This window comes from Vulpes lagopus, chromosome 6, assembly GCF_018345385.1.
Source record: "Vulpes lagopus strain Blue_001 chromosome 6, ASM1834538v1, whole genome shotgun sequence".
NCBI classification, from domain to species: Eukaryota; Metazoa; Chordata; class Mammalia; order Carnivora; family Canidae; genus Vulpes; species Vulpes lagopus.
The window spans coordinates 63,849,717-63,877,156 of NC_054829.1; the positions used below are offsets into that span (position 1 = coordinate 63,849,717).

Sequence of the window (27,440 nt, forward strand, 5' to 3'; positions counted from 1 at the left end):
GCCAAGAAGAGCAATAAAGAAAATGTTAAGCATAAAAAAATTAAACTTATGTACTGCTAAAAAAAATTACCAAAGACAAAACAAAGTGGGAATATATTTTAATATACATGACAGAAAACTAATTTCTCTAATATACAAAATACAAATCATTTTTCTAAAAGAACAATTTAATAGTAAATTAGCAAAATATGAGTGGGTAATTTACAAAATACAAATAACAAGTAAATTTTTTTAAATGCACATTTTTACTTGTTAAGAACGAATGGAGGTATATTTTTGTCTAGCAGATTGACTAAGTCCTACCTATGGCTCTGGATCCCCTACCAACTTCCTCAGGTACCCTGCTACAGATTTACCATCTTCTACTGGCTTTCTCAAGAGCACAAAAATGTGCTTATCTTTCCAATCTTTAAATAGAAAAAGAAATTTCATTTCATTCCATGTTTTCCTTTGAGAAAAGCTATTTGAAAGACTTGTCGCCACTGTCTTCATTTGCTAATTTCCTATTCACTTTTATTCCACTCTTGAGGAAAAATTGCCCTAGGTTATGAATGATTTCCTTCTTTGGCATCAGTCTTCCTGGTTTCTCTTATTTCTCTGGTCCGATCTTTTAAGTCTCTTATAAGGCTTATTCTTGCTTTTTTTTTTGCCTTAAAATGTAGCTGTTTGTGCCTCATGGATCTGTAACAAGGCCAATTTCCCATCTCCCTTATTCTCTCCCATGGCTGTATTTAGCAGGTATACTTTCATCACGATAAAATCTATTTATCTCTAGTCCAGAAATATATCCAACAGCCTAATGGGTACAATGTTCAAAACACCCAAACTTATTAAGTGCTAAAGAAAGTTAATCACCTTATTACTAAAATCTAAACCATAACTGATCGTATATGCCTCCATTATCCATCAAATTAGTATAGCTAAATCTTTTTAAAAGTTCTCAACTACTTTCTCTTCCTTTTCTTATTACCAAGTCCTATGAATTTCCTTATCTGAAATCCCACTTCTTCATATACCCCTTCACCACCCTATTACAAACCACCTGCAGAGGAACTATTTTACCAGGTGTGGGAATTCCCAAGCTCATTTTCATGCTGCAGGTCTAGGCATGTCCCAGAAATAGATTCCAATACTGTCATTCATCCTGAGATAGACTGTATGGAGCCCCAGCCCCCACCTCCTGCCAATAAGTCTACATCCTCTTCCCTGAAACCTATGAATGCAATCTTATTTGGAAAAAAGGGTCTAAGCAGATATAATTAAAGATCTTGATATCACCCTATCCAGATTACTTGGGCTGGCCCAAAATTCAATGACAAATGTCACACACAGAGGAAAAAGGCCATGTGATACAGATTCTAAAAATAGAAGTATTTACTACTATGGAGTGATCTCCAGTATATATTACAAATTTTAAAAAATGACTAGAAAAAAATGTTGGTATGTTACTATTTACTTAATAAATTAGTACACATGCCTATATGTATTTATCTGCTATCATTAAAAAAAAACCCCACAAATAATACAAAGACAAACAATAAAAGCCACTAAAATGATGACTTTATAGGGGGATGAAAAGTAGCTGTGTTAAGGATGAAAGCTATACTTCTTTGAAAACAATTTGTATCATAGAACAGAGTTCTTTCAATATACTTTTATTACAGCTTTGGCTTTGGAACCATGTAAATATTTTACAGAATTTTAAAATAAAACACAATTTTTAAAAATCACTAAAAATGAAATAAAAAATGAAAACGTTTATAAATATTCCAAATGTCTTTAAAATACAGTAATTTGGCTATACAACTCTAGAAAAATGTTAAACTGTTCTCAATAATAATGTTATTGGTGATAATTCTGGATATATTATTTGGGACTACTGTTTATGAAACAGAATAAATCAAGTGCGTAATTATTTCATACTCTTAAATTCTCCTGTGTTGTTTTAAGTTGATAATGGAGATTCTCAACATGGGACAAAGAAAAAGTTAAAAATCTTTTAGTAGTGAATTTGAAGTATCAGTAAAACTCAGGATGTATTTTACCTTAAAAAACTGAAACCAGAACCAAACCAAAAAAACCCTATAGGTCCTAGTTCAAGTCTACTGAAAGGGCCTAGAAACAATGACCAATCTGGCAAAAATAAGTATCCCTAGCATCCAGATTGTTGTTTTGAAATACCATTCCCCATTCAAAGAAACAAAAGTTCTTTAGTCCAAAATGCACAAATTGAGCCTAAAATACTTTACCGTATACCAAGAAAAGGTCAACATCAAAAGAACTCAAAAGAAAACAACATAAAAAGATTTGCAATGACCAAACATGGAGACAATGAGAACTTTCAGTAAGGTTAGTCAAGTATAATGTCTGAGAACACATCAAATATATTTAAATCTATGAGTTAATGATACTGAAATCTTTTTAAAAAATGATCACTTCTGAGATGGTATTATGTCTAGAATTTGCTTGAAAATAATCCTGGAGTCAGAGTGCATAGGTGATCAAGTGGGTTAAGCAGCCAATTCTTTGGTTTTGGCTCAAGTCATGATCTCATGAGTTGTGGGACTGAAACTATGTGGGGGCTCCACACTCAGCAGAGAGTCTGCTTAAGGATTCTATCCCTCTGCCCCTCCCCTTACTAGTGCTTGCACATACTCTCTCCCTAAGATAAATAAATCTTTTAAAAAAATTTAAAAAGAAAATAATCCTGGAGTCAATAATAAAGGTAGGATAGAAAACAAGACTGGCCATAGGTTGACTAATAATTATAGATCTATGTGGTAATTGCACAGTGTACCATTCTGCCTACTTTCATTTACATTTTATATTATTAAAAAAATAGAAAAATGTGAGAACAAATGTATATTTTTAAACAACTTTTAAGGATTACTAGAACAAAAAGTTTAAAGATCAGTGTTCTCAGCTAATGAAGAGAAAGACTCTTATCTACCTTATTAATTAAAGAACACTTAGTATCTATTACCTAGCAGATAACAGGTCCTCAATAACATTATTTTTTTCTCAATAAATAGTTATTAAATGGACGAGTAGAAATGGAATAATTGGTTTACATGCTAAGAATTTTAAAATTGTTTTGATTTAGAAAAGTAACTAAGTTAAGATAAGGATTACTTTTCCTACCCAAGCATCACACATATGCACCATTCCATATAAAATGGTTAGAACGGTAATCATCTTTAAGACATTAGTTTTAAAGCGTTATGTTAAAAAGCACTTAAATTTTTATCAAATATATCTCACATTATAAGACAATCACTTTAAACATGTAATTTGAGAGAATCTCATATAAACAAATTACCTTTCAAAGGGTGCTTGGACTCTCTTAATTACATGGTAAACCAGTATGTCTTCGGCCAACCTATATTTATCACTTAATGATGTTATAATTCTTAGACATCCAATAAGCTCTAGGTAGTTATAGCATTCATTTACTACTGAGTTCAAGTCAGCCACATTTGTTGCAGTATTTACCTACAACAAAGAAGAAAATATATCCGGTTTGCCCATTTACTTGTGAATGATATTTACATTTCAAGTGACACTTATTACTTTATACTTATTCTGGAGAGCACCAGCATGAAGTGTTCAATTATTTTTCTAGAATAAATGACAATCTAGTTTAATAAACACTGTAAATTTCTGCCTTCAAGAAATCTAGAATAAAATAACACCTTAATATAAGAAATTAACATAAAAGATATTAATAATCGACACAGAACAGTTACATAGTGCTAGAGAAATGAAGTAACCTGAGATTTCATGAAAGAGAAAGAATTATCAGCTATCTTGCCTTAAAGACTTAACGAGGAACTTCAAAGAGGGAAGGATAGAATCAAAAGAGAGTAGTTTGGGAAATAGTATAAAGCAATACTTGACCATTTATGTGCCAGACACTTCCATATAGCTTGCTTTTTAATAAAGTTACATGGGGGAAAAAAGATTAAAAACAGGAAGCAATGGCCCATTTGAATGTAAAATTTCTTTTATTTCTTCTTTCCAAAAAATTCTTTTTCCAGTCATTTATATGATTTCCCTCATTCATTTTAGATTTCTGTTGAAATTCCAGAAGCTTTTTGACTACCCTGTTCAAAATACTACTTTCACACATTGTCAGAGACTAATAGTTGGGTAAATATTATTACCTTATGCCCCCAAACCCACCACCCTGAGTTTTAGTTGGGCACATAGCCAACTTTCCTTTCAGCTATATGTGACTAAGAACTGTCCAAAGGAATTTGAGTGAAAATGTGTCAAGCTTTCCTGAACTCTATTTCCTTCCTTAAGAGCAAGCTTCATGGCTCAATGGTTGAGTATCTGCCTTCAGCTCAGGTCATGATCCCAGCAGGAAGCCTGCTTCTCCCTCTGCCTAAGTTTCTGCTTTTCTCTCTGTGTCTCTCATGAATAAATAAATAAAATCTTAAAAAAAAAAAAAAAAAAAAAAGAACAAGCTTCATATAGATGAAGACAATATCCTAAGTGATTACACTAGGAGAGGAAGGAATCCAATTCCCTAAATAACTTGGTATATCATCATAACTATACCACTAAAATATAAGCCATCTGAAAGGCCAGACAGCATTTTACACTTTGTGAGCCATTGGATATCTGTCACAACTACTGAACTCTGCCACTATAGTGTGAAAGCATAACACAACAAATAGGAAATAGGTATGGCTGTGTTCCAGTTAAACTTTATTTACAATGAAAGAGGCAGCAGGCCAGACTTGGCCAATAACCATAATTTGGCAAGCCCTACACTAAAATCTAGATAACGAATTTTGAAAAATGTATCTACTGGGGTCTGTTACAAAAACTTAGCCTAGGCTCCACTTATTATATCTCGAACAGTATCTCCTTTCTCTTATTCTTTTTTCTTTTTATAATACATCTTAATACATGACAGTATATTATATATTTATTTATCTTCTGTGTTCCCTCTGAAATGTAAATTTCAAGGAAGCAGGGAGTTTGGATCACTATTGTATTCAGTGATGAAACAATATGGGGTACATAATTAGTCATTGACTAAATGAACAAACATTGGATAGGAGCACAGAAACAGGAGTAGATAAAGCCATGAGAGGAACAGGAAGTCTTAAATGCCCTAATGAATAGCTTGAACTCTCTTCAATAGGCAATGAGAAGCCATCGAAGATTCCCGAAGAAGAAAGGGATGTTGTCAAAACTATACTTTTAAAAGAATCATCCTGAATAAGAATATTAAATAATATCCTAATTGTTTAAGCCTAGAAATAATTTGAGTTTGGTATAGTAAGTACATTAGAAATAAGAGGGAAAGGCTGAAGATAAAAAACACTCCTAGATACAGATGACTTAGCACGCTGATAAATGGAGTATGGAAGAATGAAAATGACCCTTTCTCTAGAAAGGCACAGAAATAAGAAATCTCTTAATAAAGAAAAATCAGGCAAAAATAAATTCTGGGGAAAAAACAGTTTTGTCCTAAACATGTTGGGCTCAGTGTGTGAGAAAGACTCAGATCCTATCTGGATATAAAAGTCTAGCGGCTCAAAAACACAAGTCTGAGAATCATTCAGAAAGGTTATGGTCAAGAAGAAGCTTTCCAAATATACAGAAAGAGGACTGTTAAGATAACACTTGAAACCCAAGTTTCAAGAGTAGAAAGAAATACAATATTAAAGAAAACAGCAGAGATGAATTCAAAGACAGTGGTAATTGCAAAAGGAAGAGATGAGGAATTAGGAAAGAAAGGCCTTTGAATGTAGTAATTTAGATTTCTGGATATCAGCTACAAACTAGCTAACTAGGGAGAATGGTGGTAGGAATGGAAGCCTGACTATAAAAAGTTAAGAAATGGGTAGGAAAGAGGAAGCTGAGACAATTAAGTTATACTAAAGTAAATGTTTTAGTAAAGGAGAAATAAATTGAAGAGTTAAAGGGTCAATTTAAACTCCATTTAAGGATGAGGCACCTTGGGCCAAATGAAAGAACACATGTCCATGTTGTTTACTTTGTGGTTTTGAAACTGAGGCTTAACAAAATTAACTAACATGCCCAAGGTCACACAGCTTATAGCAGTTATTTCAAACTAAAATCTGACTCCTGGGCATTTGCTTTTAACTGTTAAACTATACTATGTATTAATGGAGACAATGGATAGATAGAGTAGGCTTAAGCAGGAAAGAGGTTAAGGGAAAAAAAGTTGGATGACTTTCATTATCTCCATTAGTTTCCAAATGAGTAGCATGTAGGTAATGATACTTATAGGGTAGAAAACACCCAGTCTCCCCATTTGCTCCATAAGAAGAAATTTATCCTGGTTCTTCTCTCCACCTATCACACTTATCTCCCAGTAGGAATTAGAGTAAGTTTTTTTGACTCGTAAGCCAAGTCCTTCCTCTGCAGATCTATCTGCCTATAAAGCACACTTTCATCTGCTCTGTAGCAGACAATAAGGAACCTGCCTTAGATTGTCTCTGGCAGGGAAGATAAATCCATCTAATTCTGAGGAATATTAAAAAACCATTTTGCCCACAGACCAAAGTCATGTTATCTAATTGGTTTTAGCAACATCAAACCTGGTTCTTTGATCTCTAGCTGTATGACTTTAACATCTATCTCTTAATTGGGGGGCACCTGCCTTTGGCTCAGGTCATGATCCTGGGGTCCTGGTACTGAATCCCGCATCAGGCTCTCTGCAGGGAGCCTGCTTCTCCCTCTATTTATGCCTCTGCCTCTCTGTCTCTCTCATGAATGAGTAAAATCTTTAAAAAAAAATCTCTTAATTGGTTGTGAACTCTGCTGGTAAACAGAAATACTGTTATCCCTTGACTACTGCACAGATTATTCTATTGTAGATCCATTATTTACATTCAAATATAACTAGAACAGGGGATCCCTGGGTGGCGCGGCCTGCCTTTGGCCCAGGGCGCAATCCTGGAGACCCGGGATCGAATCCCACGTCGGGCTCCCGGTGCGTGGAGCCTGCTTCTCCCTCTGCCTGTGTCTCTGCCTCTCTCTCTCTCTCTCTCTCTCTGTATGACTATCATAAATAAATAATAAAAAAAATTAAAAACAAAAAAACAAATATAACTAGAACATAGTCTATATTTTAATTAACAAGTACATTTCTTACCCTGATTATCATTTGTGCCACATCAAAGTCTGAAACATCATCTAAAATTGGTTGGGTATTTTCTGGCCCATAAACAAGGCAGTTAAACAAGGTTTTAGAAAAGAAACCAGGTGAAGGACCACCATGAACCAAAGAAATGGCAAGGATTTTGCCAGCTTCATAGTAAAGATTCTCCTCCAGAGCTGTAAATACAGATTAAAATACATCAAATATAATTCTTTTATTATTATAAATAATTACCAAATATATTGAACACATATACAGTAAATTAAAAAAACTAAGACTTAGATAAATGTAAAATAATTCATAGAAACTAGGATCATGTATAAAGATCTTACCTATATTTTTCTGAATACAAAGTAACATAATAGAAAAAATGTAAATACAGAAACTCTTTAATAAAAATTACTTATAATTCTATCACCATAATAACCCGTGTGCACACTTTGATATGTATTTCTCAAATGCATATTAGTATCTACACAAATAGTTTGACTCCTGGGTTTTTTTTTTACTTACTATATTGTAAACTTTTTCTATATTATACAAAATTATTCAAATCTACAGTTAATGACCGCATTAAGACTAATTTATAGATGCATTGCAATGTAAACCATCTCCTTATTACTAGCTACCTCGGGTAAGCTGTATTTTCAACCATATGAGACATAGTATTATGATCAGTATTTACCTCCATATTGTTATTTATAAATCTTTTATTATTCGATGAGTATAGGTTCCTACCTATGTTATTAATAATTCAAAGGATACAAACATTTTTAAGGTTGTTGATAAATAGGGCTAAATTATTTTCCAAAATGGCACAAATTTACTCCCAAGAGTGTATGTGGTCATACCATGTCTTCATAGCTTTCAATATTTTTTAAATTATCATTTAAAATGTTTTAGCTACTAAGCAAAAGAAGTCAGAGAAAGACAGATACCATATGATTTCACACATTATGTGGAATTTAAGAAACAGAACAGATAAGCAAAGGGGAAAAAATGAGACACACACACACACACTAATCAAGGCACAGACTCTTAATTATAGAGAACAAACTGATGGTTACCAGAGGGGAGAGGTGTATGAGAGGTAGGAGGAGTAGGAGCATAGGTGAAATAGCTGATGGGAATTGAGGAGAGCACAGGGTAATGCACGAAGTGTTGCATTACCATAATGTACATCGGAAACTAATACAACATGGTATGTTAACTAATTGAATTAAAATAAAAACTTAATAAAATGTTTTAGCTACTTTGATAAGTCAAAAAGATATCATGTAAAAAAAAAGATATCATGTAAATTTTCCTTTATTTTTCTTAATATTGTTCAGAGCAAAATTATTAATATTATCAATACATGAACTAATAATAAAAACTCAATAACCTTATATGCTACATAGCAGTCACATTTTACAGATACAGAAACTGAGTTCCAAAAAGACTCTGTAATTAAAGATATAATGTACAAAACTGAATTTAGATTTTGTGAATTTATGCACTCATCCACTATACCAAAACTGTTTTGAGTTAATATTACTGATTATTTGGAGTGATCTTTTTATTAAGGGATTTTAGAATTAAACAGTGTGTACTATACATAGTATAGTTCAAATAATATAAAAGATTTAAAAATAAACCTTGGTAGTTTCTCAACTATTTTAATGATGCTTCAGGCAATAGTAAGGAAGTTCTAGGGAATATACAGGAGAAAATTCAAATGCAATGAAGTAAGTCTTCACACTCTTTCAAATTTCCTATTATAGCAAAAGTGATATAAAAGCTCCTAAAAAAGAATGCTAGAATTAATCATTCTTCTGAAATGCATGTTTTAATTCTTCACCAGAAGGCAGAAAAGTATCACATGCATAAATGTACATGAAAAATTCTTGAAAGCAAAAGTATATTTAAAAATGTGTTACATGTGGACCAGAAAATTATGTGATAAAAGTCCTAGGCTGTGAAGAAATATCCTATCTGCAACTTCCAAAGATGTGAACAAGAAGGGCTCAAATAATCATCCATTCCATTTGGCCACTCTATTCAAATGCAATTAGAATGAATATAAAGTACATTTTTAAAGAAGTTACACTCAATTATAAATTCATTCCAAGGAGGATACAGCTAAAAGAAATTAAGCATATTCTTAAACAGAAAATGTTTCACTACAAAATTTACTTTAAAAAATACCACTCCCTCTTTTCCACTTTTCTGTGATTCAATCAGTAGTTTACTAACAAAGCGAACTACACATTTTGACCACAGGAATTGAATATTAATTCTAACCAGCTACCTCTTTCACACGGTAATATTCAGTACATACAATAATAAATAAAATTACCTCGAGAATTTAGAGACAAGTTCTTTGACAAGGAACCTTCAAACACTGGTGAATTCTCAAGATGTTGCATTAAGAGACTTAGGAATTCTTGCTTTGATCCAGGATGCTCTCTTCCAAAATTATCACTTTCATTGACATATGCTACTTCAATTGTATGTGAAGGATTAAAGTTTTGATTTCTGAATACATCTAAGGCACTATTCCAGATATTGGCTTTATTAATCCATAATCTTTTAGTTTTTTTTTTAATTTGAAATCCTAATTCCATTATAATTGTTGAAATATCTCTTCTATATTTGCTGCCTTGCCTATAAAACATGAATTTAAAACATAGAGGTTAAGTATTCCACAGTACTTTACATGACACAGCAGTAGTTCAGCCAATAAAAAATAGAAAAATTAAGAAGGAAATTCTTCCCCAACTCCCACCCAAAATCAGACAATAGCTGCCACCAGAACCAAAAAGCTATTTGACTTAATTCTGAATTTTTGACTCCTTCCCCAATTTCCTACCAATTAAAATCTAATGTCATAAATGATTCATGAGAATGTTGATAGATTATGTCAAATTTGATCAATTCAGTAGATTCAGATATAAAAGAAGCTCAGAATCTCACACTCCTGGCCAATGGCTATAACAATCAGTTACTTACAGGCATTTGAAGTTTACTAGAGCCTTCAGAAATAGAACAAATGTCACCTCTGCTTACTCTATGTGAGAACCACAGTTTTAAGATTTCACAATGTATTTCTAATTATAAATTTAGTTTTAACAGTAGAGTTAATATTATAAACACAATTCACAACCGTTTAAATAGTACTTTTTAGCCTATAGCAGTAATTCACAAAGTGTAGTTCCAAACCAACAGCAGCATATGGAAACTTGTTAGAAATGCAAATTCCAACCCCCCCCAAGACTTTCTTTTTAAGTAATATCTACACACCCACTGTGGGGCTCAAACCTACAACCCTGAGATCAAGAGTTTCGTTTCGTACTCTCCACTGACTGAGCCAGCTAGGTGCCCCCGAAATGCAAATTCTTGAGCCACAATGAAATTCTTGAGGTTCTCAGAATCAGAGCCTCTGAGCATGAGGCCTAGCAATCTGTACTTATCAATACTTCCTGGCAATTGCATGGACCAAATCAATTGCTCTGCCTCAATTTTTCTATCTGTAACTGAAATTAATGTACTCAAAATAATCCTGTTTGGAACAATGTCTATGGATCATCTTTCCACATCAAGTATAAATCCTTCTCATGGTTAAACATTACAATGCTCCAATGTGGACCAGGCTTTGCTTTTTTCTTTCTTCACACACCCCTATTCATTAATCCAGGTTGCAGGAAAACCAAAGTCTTCTGGAAGTAAGACAATTCTTCAGAAATATGCCTTCATGTAGCAGGTTGATTCCTTGCTCCTGCCTGGAATGGAAATGCTGATGCTATTCTTTTAAAATATGATGTTAAAGCATGGAACAAGGAATCAAACTTTCCTGGTATAACATGTTTAGAAACCTACATACTAAAATTTTTTAAACTAATGTGAACATCCTTCTTGATACTAAAAATATTATAAAAACTTCTGTAACAAGTTTTCAGTTAACAAGTGGTATCTTAAGCAGCAATTCTTCACTTTTTTAAATAGTACTTCATATTACACTTCTATCTATAAATCTAGTTATCAAATATCACAGAAATTCTCTTTATCTTCTGAGTTTTAACTTGATACTATTTTTTTAAAAAGCTTTTATTTATTTGAGAGAGTGAGCCCTCATGCATATGAAGGGTGGGCCAAGGTGGGAGGTAGGGAGATGGGGAGAGACAGAGAGAGAGGGGGGGAATCTCAAGCAGACTCCTTCCTGACCATGGAGACCCATGCAGGGCTAGATCTCAGGACCCTGATCATGACCTGAGCCAAAATCAAGAGTCAGACAGGTATGTGAACAACTGAGCCACGCAGGCGCCACTAACTTGATACTTTTTTTTTTTTACTTGATACTATTTTTAACAAAAAAGTAGTTCATCATGCTTAGCTACTAATGTTAGTTTTGCCTAATTTTTCTATAAACGCCTTTGCAAAGCCACACGTACTTAAAAATCTTAACTTCAGCTGAATAAATACCTGATACTAAGTTCTAATTCTAGTCTTATTTAAATGTTTATGAATGATTTTGAAAATTACTTATTTTGCTTTGGGTGCAGTGGCACATGCCTGTAGTCCCAGCTACTTAGGAGGCTGCGGCATGAGGATGGCTTGAGCACACGAGTTCTGGGCTGTAGTGTGAAATGCCAACTGGGTGTCTGCACTAAGCGTAGCATCAGTATGGTGACCTTCCAGAAGCTGGGTACCACCAAGTTGCCTAAGGATGGAATGAATCAGCCCAGGTAGGAAAATATTTAGGCATTAATACAATAATACTTGTAAGTATACCTTAAACTTTCTAAAGAGGTAATACTTAGACCTCTGACACTGACAGCAAATATATCAAGCAAATGACATTTTTTTTTTAAATCGCTATATTAAATAGAATTCCTTCCTTTGAACCAAGTAACATGGTATACTTGATATATTTTAAACTACCTTGAAAATGATCTCTATTTTTTACATCATGATTCAGTATACAATAAAATAAATTTTATATACATTCTATGTGTAATGCAATCTTGTAATTCTATTCTATCCTATTTGGTTTCCTTTTTTAATGCTGGTTGCATTGACTTCATGACCAAACATTGGTCCTGCAGTTTAAAAAACATTTGTCCAGAATATTAAGATCAATATTCTAAGTGTGTATATATCCACTTCCTATTGTAATTTTCTCAAAACAGAGCTTTATAGGGGTACCTGGCTGGCTCAGTTAATAGAGCATGTGATACCTGATCTTGGGGTAATGAGTTCAAGGCCTATACTGGACAAGGAGCTTACTTTAAAAAAAACAGAGTTTTATATTTTTCTTCTATTCAAAATACATACAATACATACCTCAGCAGATCTTTTTGCTGGGCTCCAGGTGACTGTCTGGGTAATTTAGGTGATGATTCTTCCAACAAACAATCAGTTATTCCCACATTATTAGTGTTGGGTAATGAATGCTTTTTGGCTTTTTGGAAATCCTCTGTAGATTTAAAACCCAATGTTAGCATTACAGAGATACAGAAGAAATTTTTAAATAATACTCAATTGAAAAAATCTTTATTCACAATTACAAAATATTACCTGAATTGTAGAGGATACCTCTACATTCCAAACACTCCCAGTTTTGTTCCCATGACCGTAATGAGGAACAAGCTAAATGTGTTCCACTAGAACCACAACACTGACAGCGCTTTATTTCCCATTTGCTGAGGACATAAAGAGAAGCAGATGTTTACATTTTGGTATTAACTTGGTCTAATTCCAACCACTAGCACTGCCACAGGCTACACTGTCCATCTCACATAAAATCAACCCTTCAACCAAAGGAGGGGAAAAAGATTACCTGCTTTGCACTATATTTTTTTCTTAAAGTATTTTTTTTCTATTTCACTTATTATGTTTGTAACCTCCTCTTCTAAATACTCATTAACTTAAAATACCTTAATATCAACATGTACATGTACATACACAGGAATATATATACCAGAAAGAATATAATTAAGAAAGAAAAACATTTCTTTTATATCTAGAAATTACTAGCTCATAGGAAATTTGCTATATAAATGCATCCAACATGGAAGAAGCATCAGAAAATATATTATCTTACCTAAAATATTACTTTTCATATTCAATGTGAGGAATTGTTTTCTACAAATGCTTGTTTAGAAATCCAGTATTGCTCAGCTCAACAATATCCAGACTTATGATCTTGCCCATATTTAGAGTCTTTTGTTTCCTTCCATCCCCATCTCCAAGTTTCCCCACTGAATTGTGTGATATATGCCAGTCCACACTCACATTTTCTGTATAGGTGTAGGTGTGGGTATGGGTTGTGGTGTGGGGCCTATTTTTTATTTGGTTATAGGTATTCCTTCTATGAATAAATAATGGATATACTCCCTAGGTGTGTGGATATATAGGTGATAAGAGAGGTAGTTGGGGAATGCTTGAGTGGCTCAGTTGGTTAAGCATCCAACTCTTGATTTGAGGCTCAGGTCATGATCTCAGGGTCATGAGATAGAACCCTGTGTCAGGCTCCATGCTGGGTGTGGAGCCTGCTTAAGATTTTCTCTCTCCCTCTCCCTCAAGCTCCCTGCCTCCATGTATTCACATATATCCTCTCTCTCAAAAAAAAAAAAAAAAAAAAAAAAAAAGGAAGAAGGAAAAAGAGGTATTTGGATTCTCTTCACTCCATAAGATGTTAAGTGAATCTTTCTGTGTGGATATGGGTATGTACGTATATGTCTTCTCTGTGTGTCTCTCCCAAAGAGTTCTGCCAAATAATGGAGAGAAAGATGAAAGATGACAGCTAACATAAGTGCTTACTATACACCAGGTCCAGTTCTCAGCCTTTACACAAAAAGTTTAATCCTCATAATTTTAAGTGATAGGAAAAGTCCTTATTATCCTTAATTTTAAAAGAGAAGAGATCAAGGCACAGAGGGGTAAATGACTTGTCCAATTAAGTTCACAGTGCTACACTTGATGGGATGAGCACTGGTGTTTTTCTGTATGTTGGTAAATTGAACACCAATAAAAATTAATTAAAAAAAAAAAAAAAGTTCACAGTGCTAGTTAAGTCTCAATAGTGAGGCTTCCAACCTAGTTTAGTTGGCTTGAGACCCATGCTCCTAACCACTACACCATGGTGCCTCTCAGCAAAACCATCTTCCTATCACTAGAATGAGAGAGTGAGATTACAAAAACACCCCCAAACATTCAGATTGCAGGTATTAGGTCCCAGGAGAAAAGACAAAGGATAGCAATTTCAAATAGCCGTCAGAAAGAGAAAGGGAGTTTGGTAACTACTGACTGGGCGACCAGTGATATATAAGCAATATATGTAGGTTAACTAAAATAGCCCAAAATAAATTTAGAAAATATCAATATTAATGAACATATTGCTTCTTAGAAATCTAGAGATTTCTGCTCTTAAATAATTTTTAGTCTAATGACAAAAACAAACTCAAATAATATAAATTACATTGTAACATGCACATAAAAGAAAAAGCCCAGCTCAGAACCGGAAATCAGGGATATGGTAGTGGTAAGAGCTGCTTACGGAAAATTTTCAAAGCTGGCAGACATCAGCGGAGTCTTTGCAATAAGATAGCTTACCCAGCCAAATCACCTTCCATGAGAAATAAGGCTCCCAATATTCTGCTTTGCACTTAAGTTTCAGCTTGCCATGTACGATTGTGTCACAGGGATTACAAATTTATTGAAATATCCTCCATAAATTCAACAAAACAGTGCCATCCAATAGAAATATAATGCAAGTCATTTAATGAATTTAAACTTTTCTAGCAACTTGATTTAAGAAGGTAAAAGAAATAGGTGAAATGAATTTCAACATTTCCAAAATATCATTTTGTTTGACATGTAATCAATATAAAAAGTTATTAACATGATACTCTAAGTTCTTTTTGTCTTGCTGCTAGGAGTTGAACTGTGTGTCCCCTCCAAATTCATGTTAAAGTCCTAAAGCCCACTACACCTCATTATGTGACTATATTTGGAGCTAGGACCTTTAAAGAGATAATTAAGATAAATTAAGAGGTCATATGGGTGGGCCCTAATTTAATATGACTGGTGTCCTTATTGGAAAAGAAGACTAGGACCTGGCAGAGGGATAATCATGTGAGGACATAGCAGGGAATCAACCATGTGCAAGCCAAGGAGAGAGGCTTCAGAAGAAATAAAATTTGCCAATACCTCTACCTCTAGGATTGTTAGAAAACAAATTTCTGTTGTTATGGCAGCCTTAGTAAATTAAGAAAATGAGTCTTCACTGTGTATTTCGCACTTGCAACACCTCTCAATTTGGAATAGCCCCATTTCAAGTACTCAACAGCCACATGTGCCTATCATATAAGGCAGTACAGCTCTAGAAAATGAAGCCTCATGAAAATACACCACATAAATCAGTTACAACCATGCTGACAGCTATAATTTCTCTGTAAACAGATGTAGACATGCATTTAATAAATATATTTCCTCTCAAGCTAAAACTTCAAACATCCTAAAAGCAAAAGCACACTTTATTAACTAGAAAACTACTTCTTTAACTGATGGTTTAAATAAGGACAGTAAGCACAATTGGGACTTCCCATTATACCTATCAGGTTCGTTATAGTCTCGCCCTTCTTTGCAACGACATCTTCGGACATCACAATGCTCATAGTGCTGCAGAAGTTCTTGATAAGCATTTTCCTCTAATTCCCAAGATGCATCTCTGTAAATGAAGATATAAAATACACTTTCAACTAAAATGTTACATAAAAGGATTAGTAATGAAATCTAAAAACAAAAACTTTTCACATACTTAGGAATAAGGATAAACCTTTTTCTTTTCAGGATTAATCATTCTCTTCAAGATATAAATCTGTCAGTGTCATTTTATCCTGCAGTTGATTATTTCCACAGTGAATTTTCAAATGTTAAATGAAAAATTAGAAATGTTCTAAAATTTATATTTTTCCGAATTTTCACTTCTAATTTTTAAATTTCAAGTTTAGTAACATTATTTCGGATTCCTCATCTTTAAGTATTAAAGAAAATCCCTATTATATATTTTAAACCATATCTTGATTCTTTTAATTTATACATACCATTTAAAAATCTATTATGCTAGTATCTAAGCCAATTAATTACTATTGTACAAAAAAAAATTACTATTGTACACACCTGAGGATTTATTAAGAGACTACAAATCAACTAATGAGATACTGAAGTCAGTCCCTGCTCTCAAGAACTAGCAATCTGGGAAGGAGGAGGCAGTGGTAGAGGCAGCTTTATATTTCCCCATTTAAGATGACTACTTGTCCATGATCACTTAATCAAAACATAAACAATTATTTCCATTGTTATTAAAATCTTACATTTAAATTATCTTTTTATCAAAAGGCTAAATGGTACTTACTTTTCAGGAATATGAATTCCCATTCTCAACATCTCTTTCTGAAATATATCACTATTATTGCATATTGTGCATCTAAAGAAAAACACTCCTGCATTTATTGCTTGAACCTATAATGGAAAAGAGAAAACCTATTGTTAATAATTTAACAGGGGGGCAGCCCTGGTGGCGCAGCGGTCTAGTGCCGCCTGCAGCCCGGGGTTTGATCCTGGGGACCCTGGATCGAGTCCCATGTCAAGCTCCCTGCATGGAGCCTGCTTCTCCCTGTGCCTCTGCCCCTCTCTCTCTGTGTCTCTATAAATAAATAAAATCTTTAAAAAAATAGTAATAATAATTTAACAAGGTATCAGGTTATAGATTATAATAGCTAACAGAACATGTGCTACTTTTCACTTTATTATGAAAACACTTTCTATGCTAGTTCTCAGGCTTTGATAAATGAAGTTATTCTGCTAAAATTCTGAGATCTTTTTTCCTAATCACCAAAAAAATAAGTTAATGAATTGACGGTTCTTAGTTTTACATCTATCTCATATTTTTTTCTCAACCTTTGCTATCCAATGTCATTTCGGTCCCCACATATCATGTTGTCCATCACTTACTGATTAAAACAGTAAAAATATTGACTTACTTCACCTAGGAAGGATGTTTAAATACATGTTATTATAAAATATCCTTGGATCTGTTTTAACTCAATCTCTAAGCTAGTGTTCTTCCTAAAAGGGGAAAAGCATAAAACCTATTCTATTCTCACTGCTTCTGTAAATAGAAACACAGAACCAGCAGGCAGAGGGTACTCTCAGGGACAGAAAACTACAAACCTACTAGAAAGAGTAGCCAATCCTCCCCCGCCCAGAAAACTAGTACCACACATTCATTTAACAACTATTTAACCCCTGCTGTATAGGTAGCAAACATTATGCTATGTACCAAAAATAGAAACAAATAACTTAGATTGGAATGATGAGATACAATACTTTGTAAAAGTGTGTGTGCATTTCAAGTATAAACATGGAAGAAAAAGGAGTAAATATCTAAGTCTAAGAGCCTTGACAAAAATGTCACAAGAATGGTGAGGTCAAAGCTAAGTTTGGAAGAGGAAACAAAGATTTGCTAGGAAATAGAACAAAAGGCATTATAAGGATAGGGAATTGCACGTATCAAGTCTCCATGGTAAGAGAAAGGACAATATGATTAGGGAACTAATTAATAATATGTTTAGGATTACATGATAAGAATTGCATTGCATGTCTAATTCTGTAATGAGGTTATGAATTAGGGAAATCAAAGCCAGCACTGTATATAAAAAGTTAATACAGAATAAGGTATGCAGGGAAAAAAGCCAGTTAGTGGGCTCTTTCAAAAGTCTAGTTATTTATTTATTTTTTTTGAAAGCATCTAAAGTTAAGTGGCAGAGGTTAGCAATAAAAAAAAGACACAATAACTATTAGGTAGACTTGACAGACTTAGGGAATGATTTATAAATGATAAAGAAAACAGAAGAACTGAGGTTCAAAAACACTAGTAGCAGGGCACCTGGTTGGCATGTAACTCTCGGTCTCAGAGTCATAGGTTTGAGCCCCAGCGGCTTAAACAAAAATTTTAAAAAACACACAAAAACAAAAACAAAAACAACCCACTAGTAGCAAGTGGGACACATACACAGAGTGTGGGAGGGAAACAAATCACTGAAATCTCTGAACCTAAAGGCCTTCAGGAGCCAACTGTACACTGGTATCAATACCTTAGTATTAGCTATGACCCAAGGAAATGGATAGTATGGAGGGGAACAAAACAAAAAACATAGGAGATAAGGAAGATAGAACATGACCACTGGGATGATGGAGAAATCCAAACTGACCAAGTATAGTGGCAATTCTCTACATACAGAGTGAAAAGTTTCCATCAATGTTAAGATATTAATCTGCACTCTTCTTTTACAAAATCCAAAAGCATATAGCATTTATAGTGGTCACAAATGACGAAATATGCTTAATTACATACAATTCTCATTCTGTTGCATAGGACTGTTCTTCCTTTAATGAAGTTCAGAGAATTAAAAATTTTTCTTCAGGTATTTGTTATTTAATAGGATAGACTTCATTTACTACTTCAGTTAAGACTTGTGACAGAATGGAAAAGGCGCTGTAGCTCCTTTACTGAATATGACTCGAGAATTAGTTCTTACTGGTCTCTAATGAAGGAACAACTGCATGTTCCTATTTATTTTATAAACAAGTGCTCCTGGTGCTGTGATTCTTTTATTTGCATAAAGCAGACCTGCGTTTTTGTAAGTATTATTATTGACTTTTTATTTTATTTTTCTATATTATTGACTTTTTAATGACAGGATTAGAAATTTGGTATTTTCAGTGCTCACAAAAAGCCCTATGGAAAATAGAGTCAAGTTTGAGAACCTCTCTGTGTTTTGTTACTAACAACTGAAGCAATTTTTTTTTCCTTTTTCTTATATATTGATTGGGGCAGATATTTATTTATTTGTTTGCTTATTTATTTATTTATTTATTTATGATAGACAGAGAGAGAGAGAGAGGCAGAGACACAGGCAGAGGGAGAAGCAGGCTCCATGCACCGGGAGCCCGACGTGGGATTCGATCCCGGGTCTCCAGGATCTCGCCCTGGGCCAAAGGCAGGTGCCAAACCGCTGTGCCACCCAGGGATCCCTTTTAACTGTTTTTGAAAAATAACATAACTCTTTCAAAATTAACAAGATGACACAAATACAAACTCATAAGATAAATTTCCTTTGTAAAATTCTCATACAGTTTAAACTTATTAGGTAAAGATAAATTTTCATGATATTTATGAACTACACTCCCTGGATCCTTTTACAAAACACTTCTTTTTAAGAACTAACAGAATTTATAAAATTTACCCGACAAAATAGGCTCCATCCTGCCACCTTTAATGGCATAATCCTAAATATAAAAAAGTTCAAGGCTCATGCAAAAAAATATACTCAAGTAGTTTTCTTTATCCAAACTAGTTTATTAATAAAACAAATAAAAACTGATTTATCGGGCAGCCCAGCTGGCTCAGCAGTTTAGCACCGCCTTTAGCCCAGGGCCTAATCCTGGAGACCCAGGATCCAGTCCCGTGTCAGGCTCTCTCATGGAGCCTGCTTCTCCTCTGCCTGCGTCTCTACCTGTCTTTCTCTCTGTGTCTCTCATGAATAAATGAAATCTTTAAAAACAAACAAACAAACAAACCTGATTTATCAATCTTCACACAGAACTGCAGATGAAGGCCTGGTTTTAAAACAAAATGCACCATACGTAAGGGCTTTGGTTCTGTGGTCTAATTAACTAGGATTATCATATTTCTTCCAATATATTAGATGCAAAGCCTGGAAGTCAAAGCTTTGACATTCTTACAGATCACCTACAATAATCCTAAGTTATTTAAAAATTATCTATTTGCAAACATTTCCATTGGGCAATAGTCATCATTATCTCCTACCTTTTGTTATATTTTCAGCACTTCCCCCTGCCCCACTGTATGCGTTGACATGTGATTTTCTAATTCTGGTTTTTAAAATGCATAAGTTATTTCTTCTCCTTGATTTCATTTACTTACATACATTTCTGACCATCTGAATATTTACATTCTTTATAAAAATATATCATCAAAATAAAGAGATGGCTTAAGGTTGCTTCAGTGTTCAAGTTTGCTTTTTATTTAAATTTTTTTAGCTTTTCTTCAATTGTCCTAAATCTGGATAGGCTCATTTTATAAATACATGGGACTACCATCAAGTCAGTATTAGATACTGATGGTCTCAACAGTAAAGCATGTAAATCTCTCCTGAAACCAGGGGTGTAAGTACTGTTGCTAGTTTTGAAAATTGTACTTTCCCAATAGAAATCTCTTGTGAAAGTTCTATGGGACACCGGGCAGGTGAAGAAAGCTTAACTTTGTTGCTCTGTCAGTGGGTTAAAAATCTTTCAATCTTCCCTGTAGAAGATTAAACACGGTGTTTTTTGTTTTTTGTTTTTTTTAAAGAAAAAAAAAAAAAAAAAGGATGCCAATCTGCCTTTGGCTCAGGTTGTGATGCTGGGGTCCTGGGACGGAGTCCCACATCAAGCTCCCTGCAGGGAGCTTGCTTCTCCCTCTGCCTATACCTCTGCCTCTCTCAGTGTCTCTCATGAATAAATACATAAAATCTTAAACAACAAAAAACGCACACTGTGATGTGTCGCCCACTGCTAAAGTCAGCATACAGTGTGACTTTATAGACAGAAGTCTTGTAATATTTCCTGCAATTCACTGGGCACCATCTGTCTGTATGTCTTCACAGAAAATCGGCACTCACGAGGACAAAGTACAGAATAAGTATAGGAAAGTTATTTTGTGCAGTTTCATTTCATTAAAGCTTTTTTATTTTAAGGCACGGTTTCTCTCAGATACAGCTTAAAAAAAGGACATGATTGTGCTTAATCACTAAAAGGAAAGAAAATCAGTTAAAAGACTATTAAACTATACTTATAGAAATATGAGAAAATAAGAAAAATAAATCACTTAAAGCAAAATCGAGAGACTAGACAGTGGGAAAAGCTTTGGGATATTTCACTGCCTATTTTTTACAGACAATGCATGATGCTTTCCTTTCCATCTTTAGACCCTAGATGTTGGCTTCTCAGAGTAGAAAATTTTTAGGGAAGACAAAGACAAAGCCAAGAGTACCATGAAATTCTGAGGTTCTTCCTCTGCCCATTGGCAGGCACCATGAGGCAGTCAACAGTTTTTAAAGAGCTAAAGCTTATTTCTTTTCTTCATATAAGGTTTCACCAAGAGCTTTGAAACAAAAAAAAAAAAAAAAAGAAAGAAAAGAAAAGAAAAAAGAAAAAAAGCAAGCCATAAGGGTGCCTGGGTAGCTCAAAGTCAACTCTTGACTTTGGCTCAGGCCATGATCTCAGGGTCCTGGTACTGAGCCCCATGTCAAGAGGTGAAGTCTGCTCCAGGATTCTCTCTCTCCATCTTCCTTTGCCCCTCCCCCTGCTCACATGAAGAAAGAGAAAGAAAAGAAAGAAAAGAAAGAGAAGAAGAAGAAAAGAGAAGAGAAGAGAAGAGAAGAGAAGAGAAGAGAAGAGAAGAGAAGAGAAGAGAAGAGAAGAGAAGAGAAGAGAAGAAAGGTAGGTCTTCAAAAAAATACAAGCAGTACAATTCCACTGAGACCCCTTGTCATTTTCTGTGTCTTGAGTCCTTGGAGTTTTGGTGGTAGAGGATCAACAAATCCAATATTGTCTATAAAAATTATGAATAGTGCTAAAATTAAAATGTGGTCCTCGGGCTTGAAAAAGATTATTTCTTTGGTTAATGTCAACGTCAATCTGGAGAACTCAACTGCTGCCTTTCTTTGAGTGAAGGAATTTGGGATATGGATTTGATCTTCTCAGGAGCCTTTGAGTTAGATTATTTTCCATTTCATTGACCTCTGATTCTATTTTAACCAGTTTTTCTTTTGAATCTCAAATTCTCCTTGAAGAATCTCCCTATTCTATTCTGGCCTTCGGGCATACCAATAGAGCTTGAGTGTAGGCAGCAGCAAAAGAACCCATACTCAACTTCTGTGCATCATTCATTCTATCCACATGTGCTATAAAGTAGGGTCCATGAGGTGCTGAATATTCTCTGTTTCTACATAGTGATCAGGACAGCTTAGAAGATTTTTAAATTCAAAGGCAGGCGACAACCACTCCTGATGAAACTGCAGGTGGTTTATTAGGATAAACTACAATTTTGAAAGTATATCTAAGTATTAGGTTGAGTGACCACTACTCAAGAAGAAGTTGCTACTTCACTACTCAAGAAGAATTACTGTCTATTGTTTGACTCACATACTTTGACTATTACTACTTTTAAGACTTTCTTGAAATACAAGAGGATTTATAATATCTCCTAACTCTAAAAAATACTTTTGTGGATAACCTGTAATCAATAATAACATTAAAAAAAATAATAACATTTTTTTACTAAACAATAATAAAAGCCAAGCTCCAAAAAAAATGTCAAATTTAATTAAATCCTTTGTTATTTGGCATTCTATTAACTGTAACTATCAGTTGGCACTTTCACGTATGTATACTATTATATTTGATGCTATCAATAAGCAAGATCTTAAAATATTCATGAATCTTCTGAATCAAAATAAATATTAAATTGCTTAATATTACGTGTTTCATGATGTTTGCTTAAAAACTTGTCATTGAGGGCATCTGGGTGCCTCAGTTGGCTAAGTGTCTGCGTTTAGTCCAGGTCATGATCCTGGGGTCCTGGAGTCAAACCCTACATTGTGCTCCTGCTCAGCAGGGAGTCTGTTTCTCTTTCTCCCCCTGCCTCCCCACAACGCATGCACTCTCTCTCTCAAATAAATAAAATCTTAAAAAAAACTCAAACTGGTCACTGAGTTTCACATACAAGGTGGCTTTCAAAGAGTCCTTTATCCTTTAAATCATTAAACGGTCATCAGTCCCTGTCAAGAAGCTGTGATACAGTGTACACCAGAGTTTTTTTTTTTTTTCTTTCAAAGGCCTCAACATTTAAATATATTAGCTTACAGTTAAATTATCATTTCACATGTCTTGGTTTTTAAACTTAAAATGTAAATAAACTTGGGGATTAAATCTGTTTTAATCATGTGAAATACAAACAAAATCCTTAGGTTAAAACAACAAAAACTTTTAAGTAGGTAGTACTCTAAAGTATTTATTAAAGTATTAGTTGTACAGTTCAATAGAGTAAACTTTTTACGTAAAATATGCTTTAATAAAGCTGTTTTTAAGTTATAAGTAGAGGTAAAGTAACTGTCAAATCTTTACAATTTAAAATTCAAAGCAGGGGCGCCTGGCTAGCTTGGTCAGAGGAATATGTGACTCTTGATCTTGGGGTCATGAGTTCGAGCCTCACACTCGGTGTAGAGACTATATAAATAAGTAAATAAACTCTAATAAAAAACGTTAAAATAAAAGAAAATTTAAATCAGCAAGGAACACATTTTATATCAGAAAAGGCTTATAAAATTACTTACCTGTAAACAGTCCCTATGAAACCAAGCATTCTTACAACAAGGACTTCGTAATATACTGTAAGTTGGAATAGGCTCAATAAATTCCAAGCAAATGGTACATGGCATGGAGTCTCTATAATTATTAGATGTAATTATTTGAACAGGTCGATGTTTCCAACAAAATGACCTAAAAATGTAAATCATTTAGAAACATCTAATAAGTTACAAAGTATGAGGATAGAACTGCAATTCACATTTATAAGAGGAAATTCATTTGTATTTCTCTCATAATTAACCTACAACAGACTGGAACTTTGGCACTGTAAATCAGTCTCACAATCTATGATCAAGGAGAGCAGGACTTTCAGAATGTGAACCTTTTGGTAAGACCTAACTCTTAGAATTCCAATAACTAGTATTATGTTGAGAACCCTATGTAATACTGTTAGCAACACCATTATACTCAACAATGTACAAAATTAAAGGACCTTAAAAATAAATATTTTAATCATGTAGTATATAAAATGCAAATAAAAATTTATTCCTAACCCATGAAATTTATTTCCATTTGTATTTTCTAAACTGTGGTTTTGTACATGCTAACAATCCATTAAACAGGTCAAGAACACAAAGACTAAAAGAAATAGAACACTTGTAATATCAAATACTAAAATTCGACGCTGGGGTGGCTCAGTGGTTTAGCGCCTGCCTTTGGCCCAGGGCGTGATCCTGGAGTCCCAGGATCGAGTCTTGCATCAGGCTCCCTGCATGGAGCTTGTTTCTCCCTCTGCCTGTGTCTTTGCCTCTCTCTCTCTGTCTCTCATAAATAAATAAAATATTTAAAAAATACTAAAATTCATAAATCTTGGATGTTTAAAGCTTGATTCATGAAGTAAATACTGTCAGGGACACGTCAGGGCCTTGGGGTGATTTATTTTTTGGACTCCTCCAAATTTAAATGCTGTCAATTTACTCAATGAGAAATACATATGGCCCTTTGGAAGAAAAGTGGACCATAAATCTGAAGAGTGATGTAAAAATCTAAACTTATGTAAGGTGGAAATTTTGACAAAATATGAATATTCATATAATATGAATAAAGTTTCATATTATATCCTAGAGCTGAAAATTGAAGGTGAATATTAATTGTTAAGTCCATTGAAGACTGGCAATTCCCAAGACTTTGCAGATAGAAATGACTCCATAAAGGAAGAAGTGAGCAATTTTAAACATATATATAAACAACATATGTAGCATGTATGTGTAAACTCAGTGTAGCTCTGAAGAGAAATTTTACAAAGGATTAGATCATTGGGCTATCCATATCCATTTTCCCCTTTTCCTTAACATTCATGTTTCATATTCAACAATTAACTTACGCAAAATTGCCAGTAAATTGGAAAATACATTCTCTCTGAAGTCCACAGGGGAAATGATAACTTCGTTTACATCGGGATGCAACACATCCAATTGAAGCGCCAGTTTTCTTGCAAATACTGCATTTCTAGAAGAAAATATGAAAACAGAGGTCATAACATACAAAATCTGAGTAATATAATATGACCAAGGTATAAATAAATATTCCTTTGTGGGGAGTCAGAAAATTATTTCATCATACTACAGCTATGATGATGGCTTATTAAAGCAATTTCTGAAAAAAAAAAAATGTTCTACCTAGAAACAGTCTAAAGACACTAAAGATCCACTCCTGTAACAATTTCTGATAAAAGAGTCATCTCTAATCTAACATGTGGATGGGACAGAGAAGCTTCTTTTCCTTTCTACCTAGCTAAAATATTTTCAACTAAAGGGTTTGTATAAACACAAATAGGAAATATTCATCAAGAAGAATAGCAAAACAATATAAAAAAACCAATCTGTGAAAAAAATTGGCTAGAATCACCCTATCCTAACCAAATGAAAGTGTTAAGATTCCCATAATAGGTTACATAGTAACACCTGTCCCCCCACCCCTACCCCAATCCCCTGCAAAAGATATGTTCAAGTCCTAATTCTTGGTACCTATGAATGTGACCTTATTTAGAAATAGGGTCTTTGTTTCTGTTTTTAAAGATTTATTTATTTATTTTAGAGAGAGTTCATAATAAGAACACAAAGACTATTAGATGATTCAATCATTACTAAAATACAGAGTGGAATCTAAAACATCTTAGAACTCTTGAGATAGCCATTCTAAAATGGTTACTCATACAATCTTATGCTGGCCCATGGAGTACCACTAGGTCGTTGGAGAGAACTTTGCCAACCTGAGCTCTTTCAGTAAACTCGCATATGAAACTCTAGCTTAATGTCACAGATGAAGAGAACTTCTTCAGGATCAAGATATTCTCAAAGGTTCACAATAGGAAAGCCTGGGTGGCACAGTTGAGTGTCTACCTCTTGGTTTCGGCCCAGGTCAGATCTCAGAGTTGTGGGATCAAGCCCTGAGTTGTGCTCCACGCTTAGTGCAGCATGCTTGATATTCTCTCTCTCTCCCTCGGTCCCCCCTTCTGCTGTGCTCACTCTCCCTCTCTCTAAAATAAATAAATATTAAAGAAGAAAAAAAAGGTTCATAATATATTCAGAGAAAATTCAAATGTTTTTAAAAGCCACTTATTTCCAAACTACAAGGAGACCTTTTTTTTTTTTTTTTTTTTTTAAGATTTTATTTATTTATTCATGACAGATACAGAGAGAGAAGCCGAGACACAGGCAGAGGGAGAAGCAGGCTCCATGCAGGGAGCCCAATGTGGGACTCGATCCTGGGTCTCCAGGATCACGCCCTGGGCCGAAGGCAGGCGCTCAACCGCTGAGCCACCCAGGGATCCCCCTACAAGGAGACCTTTTGAAGTCATCTTTCACAAGCTCACTATCATCAGGAGGTTGAAGAATTTTGATACAATACTCTCACACCATCCTAAGACAAATGCCACTGATAACCTTTCTCCCAAGGTTTTCTCTTGCATCCCAGAGACTCTATCTTACCATCTAATCTCCAGCATCCTCAACATCTTCAAAACTAATTGCCTTCATGTTTTTTTGCATCAACTAAAAAAGATCTCTAAATGCTTGCTTCCCTTACAGAATTTCTTGAATAACACTATCCTTATTTTCCCATCCTCCTTAATTTTCATCCAGACTTGACAAGGGTTGGGAATAGAATATGGAAAAAGGCAAGAGACAATCACAACATTGTTTTAGTTCTCTGTTGCAGGTTGTAGGTCACAATTTTGCCTTTATACTTTTCAAAATCTGGTTCTTTTATCCTAATGACATCTACACCCTCTGCAGGATGTAACTTCTTCCATCTCCAGACTTTGGCACTTTTCTCTGTATCTTAATTCTTGTTACCATTGTAAATAACCCCTACATTGATGAGACAACCTTTCTTGGATTTCAACTATATCAATGTATCAATGTATTTCAACTGTATCAATGTCCTTCATCTCTACTCCAGAGTAACAATGAATCCTCTTATCACCATTGAGATTATCAGTTCCAGTTATCATTCTCTGGACAGAATTCTCTATACTTCTAAGTTTCTCATTTTTTTTAACCTTCTCATTTTCTAACTCTTATTACTTCTACTCAGACCAGATAGAACCCTGCAGTCCTTTTCTTGCATTTAATACAATAGGTATCATACCGTAGATTCACAAACTAAAACGGAATGAAAACAGGGTTAAAGTTTAGAATACTTATTTTGGAGAACATGAGAAGGCAATGAACAAAAGTACATAATATCACAGGATGGTCACAAGAGGTGGAGATATCATAAATTACTGGTCTGCATAACTGTTTAATTTCCACCTCAACCCACTATGCCAACTCAGCAACTGAGACATAAGAATAAAAAGTAAACATCTGGGTTGACT

At 34.3% G+C, this 27,440-nt stretch overlaps 1 protein-coding gene across 3 annotated transcripts in view; it reads right to left on the reverse strand.

The window, feature by feature from the left end:
* The window catches only part of G2E3 (G2/M-phase specific E3 ubiquitin protein ligase), a 56,500-nt gene that overhangs the window by 4,818 nt on the left and 24,242 nt on the right, over positions 1-27,440 (reverse strand). For all 3 annotated transcript variants that reach the window (XM_041759357.1, XM_041759358.1, XM_041759356.1), the window contains 9 exons: positions 24,945-25,069; positions 23,587-23,752; positions 16,542-16,648; positions 15,738-15,854; positions 12,701-12,825; positions 12,467-12,599; positions 9,483-9,790; positions 7,139-7,320; positions 3,320-3,492 (listed from right to left, as the gene is read on the reverse strand). In XM_041759357.1, the coding sequence (XP_041615291.1) occupies positions 3,320-3,492; positions 7,139-7,320; positions 9,483-9,790; positions 12,467-12,599; positions 12,701-12,825; positions 15,738-15,854; positions 16,542-16,648; positions 23,587-23,752; positions 24,945-25,069 (1,436 nt within the window). The remainder of the gene's footprint in view (positions 1-3,319; positions 3,493-7,138; positions 7,321-9,482; positions 9,791-12,466; positions 12,600-12,700; positions 12,826-15,737; positions 15,855-16,541; positions 16,649-23,586; positions 23,753-24,944; positions 25,070-27,440) is intronic.